Source organism: Vipera berus, assembly GCF_964194415.1.
Source record: "Vipera berus genome assembly, chromosome: Z".
Taxonomy (NCBI): Eukaryota; Metazoa; Chordata; class Lepidosauria; order Squamata; family Viperidae; genus Vipera; species Vipera berus.
The window spans coordinates 130,397,334-130,409,766 of NC_138205.1; the positions used below are offsets into that span (position 1 = coordinate 130,397,334).

Here is a 12,433-nt window from a genome sequence, read left to right on the forward strand (position 1 = left end):
AGGTGAGGCAGAGAAGGAGAAAGAGAGAGAGAGAAAGAGGAGACACTGCTTCTCCTTTGCTGGATTCCTGGTTGGCTGTTGCTGGATAGGCCTGGCCAAGGCAGACTGACCACTTGCCTCCCCTGCTGAGCTACCTGAAGCCGGCTTGGCGTTGGCCACCACCCTTTCCTTCAGCTCCACATCTTCAGGGATGTAATTCCGCAACTTCAGCTCCCTAAAAAAGAGAAGAAAGGAAAGAAAGGGGGTTAGGAGAGAGTGCAGCCTCCGTCCACCAACGAAGCTGCGCTGCTGTATTTGAGGCACTTGCGCCTGGCTGAAGCCGGCAGCCCACTTTGGACTTGCGATTTCCCACTGGCTTCCCCAACGACTCGGTTGCGGGATTCAATTAATGGTGGCAACCGAGACGTCGGGGATTCCAGTCACTGAACAATGCAGTCACGCTTTAATACTGCATCACTTAGTGACGGACATTCCAGTCCCAATTGCCATCGTAAGTCAAGGACTCCCCGTTCTTGCTTTGCTACCAACCCTATAGGTAGTCCTCAACTTAACGACAATTGGGCCCAAAATTTGTCACTAAGCGAGATGGCTGTTAAGTGACTTTTGCCCCATTTTATAACCTTTCTTGCTACCGTTGCTAAGCAGCTGTTAAGTCACATGGTTGTTAAATGAACGTGGTTTCCTCGTTGACTTTGCTCAACGGAAGGTCGCAAAAGGGTATCACATGACCCCAGGACACTGCAACCGTCATAAATATGAGCCAAGCGTCCAAATTTTGATCATATGACCATGGGGATGCTGTAACGGTTGAAAGTGTGAAAAACGGTCCCAAGTCCCTTTTTTCTGTGCCATTGTAACTTCGGTCATAAATAAATGGTTGTAAGTCGAGGACTACCTGTATTATTTTTGTAACAGATTTGTCAGTGATACAAGTGTGTGTGTGTGTGTGTGTGGGAAGTAACTCATGTTTCCGTCTTGTGTTCTTTTTAATTCATTTTTTAAAACATTCTTTTATAGCTCTGTTTTGTCTCCGTTTACTTGTTTTGGGAAGTCTGCATTTTACTCTTCTGAATAAAATAGAAATAAGAAAAAGATTCAATAAAAAGAAATGAATCCCATCCAACTCCAGACCGTTTACTCCTGGGTGAGTAAACCCAGTCTTGGTCCATGCACAGAATGGATCCTTGTACGAGTGGACTGCAATGCTCACACTGTACACTAGATGGAGACATTGCCCTTTTGTCGAGCTTCTCTGCAGCTTCCAATAGTCCTTCCTTACTTACAACCTACAATGGCAGCACAGTAGGATTCTCAATTGGAACAGAGCTGGAAGGGACCTTGGAGGTCTTCTAGTCCATCCCCCTGCTCTAACAGGAGATCCTCTACCATTCCAGACAGGTGGCTGTCCAGTCTCTTCCTAAAAGCCTCCAGTGATGGACCAGCCACAACTTCTGTTCCACTGGTTGATTGTCCTCAACTGTTAGGAAGTTTCTCCTTAGTTCCAGGTTGTTTCTCTCCTGGATCAGTTTCCATCCGTTGCTTCTTGTCCTGCATTTGGGTGCTTTGGAGAAGAGGTTGTCACACATACACACACACCACTCTTCTTTGGGGGCAGCCCCTCAAATACTGGAAGTGTCAACTCTGCAACGAACCTGGCTGAAGCCATCTTGCTCTTTTTCGGTTATCACACGATTGGGGGGGAGGAATGGGAAGTGTTATGCTAGCCTAAACAATTCTCTATCCCATGGGAACCAAGGTCATTTCTATTCCCTCGGCTGGGGGGGGTTTGAGCCTAATGTTAGAAAGCCCGCCAAACTGTTTTAGTGGGAAACGGCTGGGAATTTTAACTTTGTCATACTGTTACTTTTGGAGGGAACTTTAGTTTTGGTTTCACTTTTGATAATGCCGATGCTTGGTAACCAATAAACATGTTCTTAGAGGAAAGCCTCAAGAGTTCTGCTTTAATGGGTCTCATCTATCAGAACCATGACAGGAACACTGCTATCGTGTCCCTCCTAGTCCTTCTTTTCTCTAGATTGGCCATACCCAAGTCTTTCAACCGTTCTACATGTGTTTTAGTCTCCAGGCCTTTAATCATCTTAGTTGCATTTCCCTGCACTTTTTCCAAAGCCTCGTCTTTTTCGCGATACCGTGACCAAAACTGGATGCTGTATTCCAAAGGTGGCCTTGCTAAGTCTTTATAAAGTGGTACTAAGACTTCACATGATCTTGATTCTATCCCTCTGTTAATGCAGCCAGGACTGCATTGGCTTTTTTGGCTACTGCCACATGGCTGGCTCACGGTCAAGTGACTGTCCACTAGGACTCCGAGGTCCCTCTCACAGTTACTACTATCGAGCCAGCTCCCGCCCAATCTGTACTTGCTTCTTTTGGCTTTTCCTGCCTAGGTGTAAAACTTTGCTTTTCTCCACATTAAATATCTTTTTGTTAGATAGGCCCATTGTTCAAGTCTGTCAAGATCTTTTTGGATCTTGAGCTTGTCTGCTGGAGTATTTGGCTATTCCTGCCAGCTTAGTGTCATCTGCAATTCTGCTGAGTAAACAACCTAGTCGCTTTTCTCTGCACTTTCCCCAAAGCCTCAACATTCAAGACTCCCAGCACTTAAGGCAAGGCACCGGGATCACCTGCGCACCGTTCCTCTGTGCAGAATGAAGAATACAGGCAGCTTGCCGAGGAAATTAGAAAAATTACAACAATTCTGGTTCTTCAGATTTTCCTCAACTGGAGACTAAAAGAGGTAGGGCTGGAATGTTCTCCAGATTGCAAATGCTTCCTGTTCTGGGACTAATTTTAAGAAAGAAAGAAAAAAAAAAGAGCATGCAAAATTCATAAACACATCGCTTGGATAGCCTGTCGCAGTCAAGGAATCCGTAACAACTAACCAGAGTCTGGAACGAACGTTATTCCTGAAAAATGGTTATACACTTTTTTTTTCATTAAGGCCAACGCAAAGGAGCCAATAGCAACAAACAGAGAGAGAACTAAAAATAAAATTATCTCCATTTAGAATCAGGATTTAAAGAGGCACAAGTCCAGGCAGGAGAAAAATAAGACTCAGCTAGGAACAGTTCAGATAGGATAAAAATCAGTTTTAAAAGTCAACCGATGCAGAGCAACTTAGAAGAAATGGTAAAAATTGGATTACTCCTGTCTTTGAAAGATTTAAACTGTGGTTGGCTGTATTAGGCAACACAGCTAAACTGGGGGGGGGGGAGAAGGGGGGGAGAGAACAGACAGCAAAATGGACGTTAACATTTTATAAGATTTCTATCCCGCCTTTATTACTTTATAAGTAACTCAAGACAGTGAATGTAGCTAATATTGCATCCTCCTCCTATTTTTCCCATAACAACAACCCCGTGAGGTGGGCTGGGTGGAAAGAGAGGGACTAATCTCAAGTCATCCAGTTGGGTTTCATGGTTAAAGCGGAACTAGAACTCACCGTCTCCCGGTGATTGGTCCAAAGTCAGCCAGCAGGCTTTTATGCCAAAGTCAGGACTAGAATTCTCCGTCTCCTGGTGACTGGCCCAAAGTCATATAGCAGAGTTTCATAACTAAGGCAGAACTAGAACTCACCGTCTCCTGGTGATTGGTCCAAAGTCATATAGCAGAGTTTCATAACTAAGGCAGAACTAGAACTCACTGTCTCCTGGTGATTGGTCCAAAGTCAGCCAGCAGGCTTTCATACTTAAGACGGGACTAGAACTCACCATCTCCTGGTGACTGGCCCAAAGTCACATAGCACAGTTTCATAACTAAGGCAGAACTAGAACTCACCGTCTCCTGGTGATTGGCCCAAAGCCACTCAGTTGGTTTTGGTGCCTAAAACAGGACTAGAATTCAGTGTCTCCTAGTCACTAGCTTAAAAACATCGAGCTGGCTTTTGTGCCTAAGGCGGAACTAGAACTTACCATCTCCTGGTTTCTAGGCCAGCACCTTAACCAAACTGGCTTTTTTATTTTTACTTAAATGTCCCTTAAAAATAGGAACTCCACCACTGAATATATTAAAAGATGTCGGGCTTTTTAACTTAACAGATGCAGTGATTCGCTTAACAAACGTGGCAAGAATGGTCATAAAACTGAGCACAACTCACTTAAACCCCCCCCCCCTCTTGCTTAACCCCAGGAACGTGGGGCTGTGCTTGTAACCTGAGGATTTCCTGTAATCTTTCCCAGCTACAGAGCAAGTGTGTGTGTGTGTGCGTGTAAAACAAGTTTTATTAGTTTTCCAACTTAACATGAAAATATTTAGAAAGCATCATGGTGACTGGGTAATCAAGTGTTCAATAACAGAGTTTTTAGTACCCATCTCAGGTTACATTATCCTTCTCTATTTCCCTTAACAATTAACATAACATGCTTAAACTAGAAAATTTCTAACAATAACATGCTCAGTTAAAAAACAATTATCAGTCTATTTTTAGGTATACATATCCATACCCTGTTTTTTAATTTTTTCCTAATTTTTAATTTTGATTGTAGTATTCAAGTTTAGCCTCTAACATAGCACCCATAACCCAAATTTCACTTATTTCACTACACAAAATTTATAACATCTAAAATAAACCTATACATAGGTAAATTCTAGTTTTATTTCATAAACATTTCTCTTTCTCATCCTGATACATCACAGCTTACTAATACAATAACCTAGATGTGTCAATCTATTTTTACTTATGCATGTCCATGTTGTTTTGAATTCTAATTCTTAATTTTTAGTTAAAATATTCAAATTTAACCTTTAACATCCATAATAGCATCCATAACCCAAATTTCCACTGCATCATTACACAAATTATGTCTAAAATAAGCCTAGTAAACACATTCTAGTTTTACCTCATAAATATTTTCTATTTCATAACCTAATAGATCACACCTTACTAAAACTGCCTTCAGTAGCTCTCTTAACAGTTCGGCGAGTATATTTTAACAGAAAAGATTTGAGGATTTCAAAAATAAAAAATAAAAAAAATTTGCTAAAACAGATTTGATCCTCACACACACCCTGAAAAGCTGATTTTATTTTCATCTCCAACGGCTCTTAATGACCTCTGGACTGGAGACAAAATCCGAGAGCTTATCGGAAGGAAACAGGTTGCCCCACCTGTAGGAATCAATCCGATGAGCAGATTTAGATTTATAAACATCCCCATTTATTGTTTGTGGCGGAAAGAAAATGGGGGAGGTCCCCTGAAATCCAGCCAAAATCACACATGTAGCTTGCAACAACCCAGATCTTCACAACGTGGATGTGTGCGAGTTCTAAATTTACTATATGCCCTAAATTTAAACCTATCGAGGGCAGCAGATTGGGAAAGGCTGTTTTAGAGCTTTAACTGACATGCAAACCAGGGTTTAGTACAAGGTGCCTACCAGATGCATGTAGTCCTCAATGTACAACCATCATGGACCTGAAATCTCCACTGCTAAGCAAGACGGTTGTTTAGTTGAGTTTTGCCCAATTTTGCCCACAGCTAAGTGAATCATGGCACTGGTTGGTAACACGGTTGTTAAGTGAATCTGGCTTTGTTGTCAGAAAGTGGCAAAGGGGATCACATATGACCAGCCCTGCGACTGTCATAAGTATGAGCCAGTTGCCAAGCATCTGAATTTTGATCAAGTGACCACGGGGATGTGGCAGTGGTCATAAGGGTGAAAAACGGCCCCTTTTTCCGGGTCTGTTGTAACTTCGGTCACTAAGCGAATGCTCGTTAACTCAAGGACTAACTGTATCTAGAGTGCACTCTCATTAAATCCACCCAGCATGTGGCATCTTCTGGAACCCATGGAGTCATCACTTCACTTCGCACCGCACCCAACTCCGGGGGGGGGGGGAGTCAACAGGGGATTAAATGTCTAAAGAGGCATGATGGAGATGGTCTCAGAGCATGTGCAGGTACTCCCCAACCTTACAACCACTCACGTAGCAACTATTCAGTTACAATGTCATGGAAAAGAACGGAATTATGACCATGTTTCACACTTAGTGTGAAGTATTAGTACCGCTTTATAAAACTCTAGTGAGGCCACACCTGGAATACTGCAACCAGTTTTGGTCACCCTATCACAAAAAAGACGTTGAGAGTTTGGAAAAAGTGCAGAGAAGAGCAACTAGGATGATCCAAGGCCTGGAGACTAAAACATACAAAGAACGGCTGTGGGACTTGGGTTTGGCTGCTAGTCTAAAGAAAAAAAGAAATAGGGGAGACATGATAGCAGTATTTCAGTATTTCAGGGAGTGTCACAAAGACGAGGAGGGGGTCAACTTATTCTCCAAAGCACCAGAGGGAAGGACGAGAAACAATGGTTGGAAACTGACCAAAGAGACAAGCAATCTGGAATTAAGGAGAAATTTCCTGACAGAACAATTAATCTGTGGAACCAGCTGCCTCCAGAAGCGGTGAATACTCCATCACTGGAAGACTTTAAGAAGAGATTGGACAATCATTTGTATGAAATGGTACAGGGTTTCCTGCCTGATCAGGGGGTTGGACTAGAAGACCTCCAAGGTCCCTTCCAGTTCTCTTCTGATCGACAGCATCCGCACGGTGCCGTGATCAATTTGGCAATGGCAAGTATTTAAGCTGGTAGACGCGTCCCAGTGTGATGGCACTGCCATGCTTCCGACGAAGTTTCCAGCGTGCAAAGTCAATGGGTAAAAGTCAGATCCACTTTACGACCGTGTGATTCACTTAACATGCAGATGACCAGCAGGGTGGATTTGATTTAAATCAAGTCGATTTAAATCACGATTCAAATCATGATTTAAATCGCTAGTAAAAAGGCTCGATTTAAATCGACTCGATTTAAATCATAATTTTTAAAGAGCAGCTGTCCTCTCTGTCCCGCAGTGGCTCGCCCTCTGACCGGCTGCCGACTCACCGACAGTCCCACTCACTTGAATGGGGCGGCTGGTGATGCGGCAGTGACACCACAAGGTGAGGGACGTGGCGGGCAGCGGGCGAGTCGATGCCCACTAACAGGCACTGCCAGGATGGATCTGAAATGACAGGTGCTCTTTAAATGTAAGGACTCATCCTTTAACATTATTATTTGAAGGTTTCCTATTTAGAATAAGAAGGTCAGCAAAACAGCAATATCAGAACCGGCTTTAGGTTAATAGGTCAATCACACACAGTTGGAGAACTACTCAAATTCTTTCATTTAACTAAAACACTTAGAGCCTGGTACAGATGCATTTCTCTTCAAACAATCGTACAGTTTGCAGTGTACGTAGATTTGAAAAACAGTGGGATAAAGGAATATTCCTGAACTTCGTTTTACGACTTATCTCACGGTTACTGTGAAATTGTGTGAATGCATCAAGGCAGTGCATGTTATCTCAGCTTGCAGAGCTTGGATTCATTGAATGAGTTTACCAAAAATGTAAATATTTCAGATTATAAAGCCTCATGCTACATAACTAACCTCCATTTCATGCTGAATAAACTAAATTATTAATGTATCTTAAATAGAAAACTATATTTAGATAGGGTTTTTTTTACTCCAAAAGCATTTTATTAAAATAATTTTGATAAAAATAAAAAAAATCAGATTAAAATAAAAAATCCTATTGTTAATATATATATATATATATATATATATATATATATATATATATATATATATATATATATATATATATATATATATATATATACATATATATATATATATATACATATATTAAAAAATCATCAATTATTCTCCACCCTGGTGATCAGCTTAACTGAAGCCAAAAAAAAAGTTGCAAAATCCTGTGTGACTCATTTAACAACCGCCTTGCCTTAGCTACAGAAATTCTCTCCATTCGTGGTCATTACGTTGAAGACCGCCTGAATGGGATCACCCCTTTGCCGCCACTTTCCCCACCTGGCTTCCAACGTGCAAAGGGGGAAGCTAGATTCATTTAACAACTGCAGTCATTAGCTAAAGTCCAGGGTAGGCAACCTTGGCTCTTTTATGACTTGTGGACTTCAACTCCCAGAATTCCTGACCCAGCATGGCTCAGCTGGGAAACCTCTCCCTTTCCCCTCAGCATGGCTGCCTCAGGAATTCTGGGAGTTGAAGTCCACAAGTCATAAGGCGGCCTAGGCAAGGGGTAGGCAACCTTAGCTCTTTTATGACTCACGGACTTCAACTCCCAGAATTCCTGAGCCAGCATGGGGGAACTATGGCCCCCTCATGACCTGTGGACTTCAACTCCCAGAATTCCTGAACCAGCCTGGCTCAGCTGGGAAACCTCTCCCTTTCCCCTCAGCATGGCTAGCTCAGGAATTCTGGGACTTGAAGTCCACAAGTCATGAAGGGGCCTAGGCCAGGGGTAGGCAACCTTAGCTCTTTTATGACTCGTGGACTTCAACTGCCAGAATTCCTGAGCCAGCATGGGGGAACTATGGCCCCCTCATGACCTGTGGACTTCAACTCCCAGAATTCCTGAACCAGCCTGGCTCAGCTTGGAAACCTCTCCCTTTCCCCTCAGCATGGCTGGCTCAGGAATTCTGGGAGTTGAAGTCCACCAGTCATGAAAGCGCCAAGGTTGCCTACCCCTGGGCTGCTAGACCATGGCAAAAAGTTATAAAATTTACTTAACAACCGCTGTAAGTTTGAACGGTCACTAAATGAATGATTGTTAAGTTCAGGACTGCCTGTGCATAGAAGAATAGAGAAAAAAGAAAAAAAAGAAAAGAACATATAGAAACGTTGAATACTGATCTTTATGAATGTCTGCAATTCTGTTTACCTAACCAATTTGACCTGACATCTACTATATTTTTAAAAAACCAAGACAGTTAACAGGCAAAGCCGGCAGCAATGTTAAACTTCAAAGCCTTCACTTATCAAAGACTGCCTAGCTTTTATTTTGAAAGTGACTGCTACTTCACACACACACACACACCAATTTACATTGTGTATATGTGTGTGTGTGTGTATCTCTAAAGGTCCCACGTTCTCCTGCGGACCCTTGGAAAAATTAAAAGCCCACTCAAGTAACAAATGACAGGAGCATTCCTTGATTTCCTAATAAATATCACAAATAAAATACATAAATTTCCCCAGGAAAGTAGGCAGGAGGGCATCTGCTCCTGACTCAATGAGAAGGGACTTTTTAAGAATTAACATTTTAATTTGTGTTTTTAGATATAACGGGGAGTTGCAAAATGCAGCACCAGGCTCCAGCTGACTCAATGAGAAGGAAGGGACTTTTTTTAAAAAAAGGGAAAAAAATAAAATTTAAATTTGTGCTTTTAAACATAGCTGAGACTTGCAAAACACAGCACGGGGGCTCAAGCTGACCCGAAGAGAAGCAAGGGACATTAAAAGACTTTTTAAAAAAATATTCAACCTTAATTTGTCTCTTTAAAGATAACAGGAGACTTGCAAAACACAGAACGGGGCTCAAGGCAACTCCACGAGAAGGAAGAAGCTTTTTAAAGCCAATTTTCTTTTTTAAAAAAAATTTACATTTAAATTTGTGCCTTTAAACATAACGGAGACTTGCAAAATGCAGCGTGGGGCTCCAGATGGGAAGGAGGAGACCTTTTTAAAGATAATTTAAAAAAGAAAAATTAAATTTAAATTTGTGTTTTTAAGATACCGTTGCTAGGCGTTTAATCTCCATAAACTGTGCTCTTGTCTTCCTGTGGCATCAGGCTTCCGTGATCTGGCCTTTCTCAACAGGGTGATGGGGAGAATAACCAGACACTCACTTGTGCTTCGGGACCCCTTCCTCCTCCTCCTCCTCCTCACGGCTGTTGCTTTTCAGCACCTTCACCTGCGGTGCCTCCCTCTCCTCATTTTGCTGGGGGGAGAAGAAAGGAAAGGGGGATGGGAGGGAGAGAGAGAGAGAGAATTCACAGAATACAGCTAGTCCTCGACTTACGACCACGCTCGAGCCCAAGTATCCGGTGCTAAGCAAGATGGCCGTGGAGGGACTTTTGCCCCATTTCACGACCTTTCTTTTTTTTTTAATTGAAAAGTTTTACATTTTTTAACAAAGCAACACCCCTCCCCACCCCCTCCCCTCTCCCCAACCCCTCCCTCCCTTCCCCCTCCCCCCTCCCCGACTTCCCAGAGCTCAATACAGGGTAGAAAAATACAAACAAACATAATCTACCTTATGCAAACAACAATAAACTATTAAATCTACCGCACTTTAACTCTTATAAACTAACTACAAGCAATATAAATATCACATCAATACTTATTCAAATGCTAGGTGAAACTTTTTAGTCCCATATTTATTCTGGATATAATCAATCCATCTTCTCCACTCCACAATATATCTCTGTTGCGACTGGTCTTTCAAATACGCTGAAATCTTTGCCATTTCCGCCAGGTTGGAAGCTTTTAAAGTCCACTCTTCTATAATCGGCAATTCCTCCTTCTTCCAATATTGCCCTATTAAAAGTCTTGCTGCCGTAATTAAATTCAAGATCAACTTAGTGTCCACAACAGTAGTATCCGTAATAATGCCCAGTAAAAACAGTTGCGGAGAGAACTTTATCCTTTTCTTAAATATCTTTTGCATATTCCACCAAATTTTAATCCAAAAAGCTTTAACCTTTTTACAGGTCCACCATACATGAAAATACGTTGCATCTTCACCGCCACACCTCCAACATTTGGGCTGGCAGTTCGGATACATACTTGCTAATTTTTTAGGATCTAAGTGCCACCTATAAAACATCTTATAAAAATTCTCTCTTAAGTTTTGAGCCTGCGTAAATTTTACATTTCTCACCCAAATCTTTTCCCAGGTATCCATTGTAATGACTTCTTGAAAATTCTGAGCCCACTTTAACAAGTCTTTAACAAGTTCCGTCTCTGAGTCAATTTCTATCACCCATTTCACGACCTTTCTTGCCACCACTGTTAAGTGGATCCCGGCAGTCGTTCAGTTAGAAACAAACGGTTGTTAAGGGTGAATCTGGCTTCCCCCATTGACTCTGTCTGTCAGGAGCGAAAGCGAAAGCGGATCAGATGAGCCCTGGAGGCTGCGACCGTCTTAAGTGTGAGTCGGTTGCCAGGCGTCTCAGGTTTTGATCCCTTGAGCACGGGGATGCTGCAACGGCCGTTAAGTGTGAAAAATGATCGTAACTCACTTTTTGTAGCGCTGTGATTTCAAACGGTCGGTAAATGAATGGCTGTAAGTAAAGGACTACCAATAACAGAGTTGGGAAACACCATGAGGTCATCTAGTCCAATCCCCTTCCCCCCTTCTTTCTTCTCGCCCTCCCTCTTCCTTCCTTACCCCCCCCCGCCCTTTTCCTCCCTCCCTTCCTTCCTCCCTCTCCTTCCTTTCCAAGGAAGCCATTATAGGCAGTCCTTGACCTACAACCGTTCATTTAGTGATTCACTTAACGACCATGCCACTCACTTAACCATGGCAGGGGACTCGCTTAACAAAGATGGCAAGAAAAGTCGTGAAATGGGGCAAAACTACCTCAACAAATTTCTCACTTAGCAACGGAAAAATTTGGCTCAGCTGTGGTCTGCTTTTGAACCGCTAGGTTGGCAGAAGCTGGGACGAGTAACAGGCGCTCACTCTGCTACGCGGCACTCGGGATTCGACCCGCCAAACTGCCGACCTTCTGATCGACAAGCTCAGTGTCCTAACCCACTGAGCCACCGCGTCCCTTGTACCAAAAGAAACAATTCCTCAAATGCCACCAGGGACGCGTCGCCACGGAGGAAGTTCAAGGACCTCCTATCCGATTTGTGTTCAAAGCACAAACTGCACGGGGCTGTTTGCGGGCGTCCATTTCCTGCAACTTCACCTCTGTGGCTGGCGTAAAAGCCTCATTTGCTCAGCTCGAGAAGGGTGCAAATTTTCCCCCACGGCCAATGGCGTCCCCGTCAAATACCATTCCTAACAGCGACTTTTTTTGCCGGCAGTGGAGGAAAGTGGCAAAATTCTACTTTTTTTGTTGGAAAGTTTCACCTGGGTCAAAAGCAGGGAGATCGTAGAGACACACATGTGTAAGAGGTTCGTTTTAAATCACACCCCGCCAATGTTGATGGCATGCTTTTAACTGCTTGCATTAATTAAAACATTCCCCCTTGGGTGCAAAACAGACCCAGCAATGCAGTTTCTTTTTTTCCTCCTGGAGTTTGATCGTTAACCTGCTTTCTCCCAATGGGGAAAATCTGCTCTGCTCGGACGCAAATTTTTAAATTAAAAATCTCCATTACAGGCAGTCCTTGACTTACAACTACAAAAGCGAGGCATTTGATAAGTGAGTTTGCCTCATTTTGCCACAGTGAATCACTGCGATGGTTGTTAGCTGCACGGTTGTTAAATGAATCTGGCTTCCCCCGTGGACTATGCTTGTCGGAAGGTGACAAAACAGGATCACGTGAGCCTCTGACGCTGCAACCGTCATAAGTACGAGTCAGTTGCTAACGAA

At 42.9% G+C, this 12,433-nt stretch overlaps 1 protein-coding gene across 4 annotated transcripts in view; it reads right to left on the reverse strand.

The window, feature by feature from the left end:
* CCDC12 (coiled-coil domain containing 12) overlaps positions 1-12,433 on the reverse strand; it is a gene marked incomplete at its 5' end in the record, with an annotated part of 38,195 nt that overhangs the window by 13,757 nt on the left and 12,005 nt on the right. For 3 of the 4 annotated variants that reach the window (XR_014028539.1, XM_081344241.1, XM_081344242.1), the window contains 2 exons: positions 135-214; positions 9,734-9,825. Coding sequence is in view for 3 of the 4 variants with exons in the window: in XM_081344241.1 (XP_081200367.1) it covers positions 135-214; positions 9,734-9,825 (172 nt within the window). Of the gene's footprint in view, positions 1-134; positions 215-5,027; positions 5,326-9,733; positions 9,826-12,433 lie in introns of those variants that run through there. The other variant, XM_081344240.1, reaches the window with a different exon arrangement.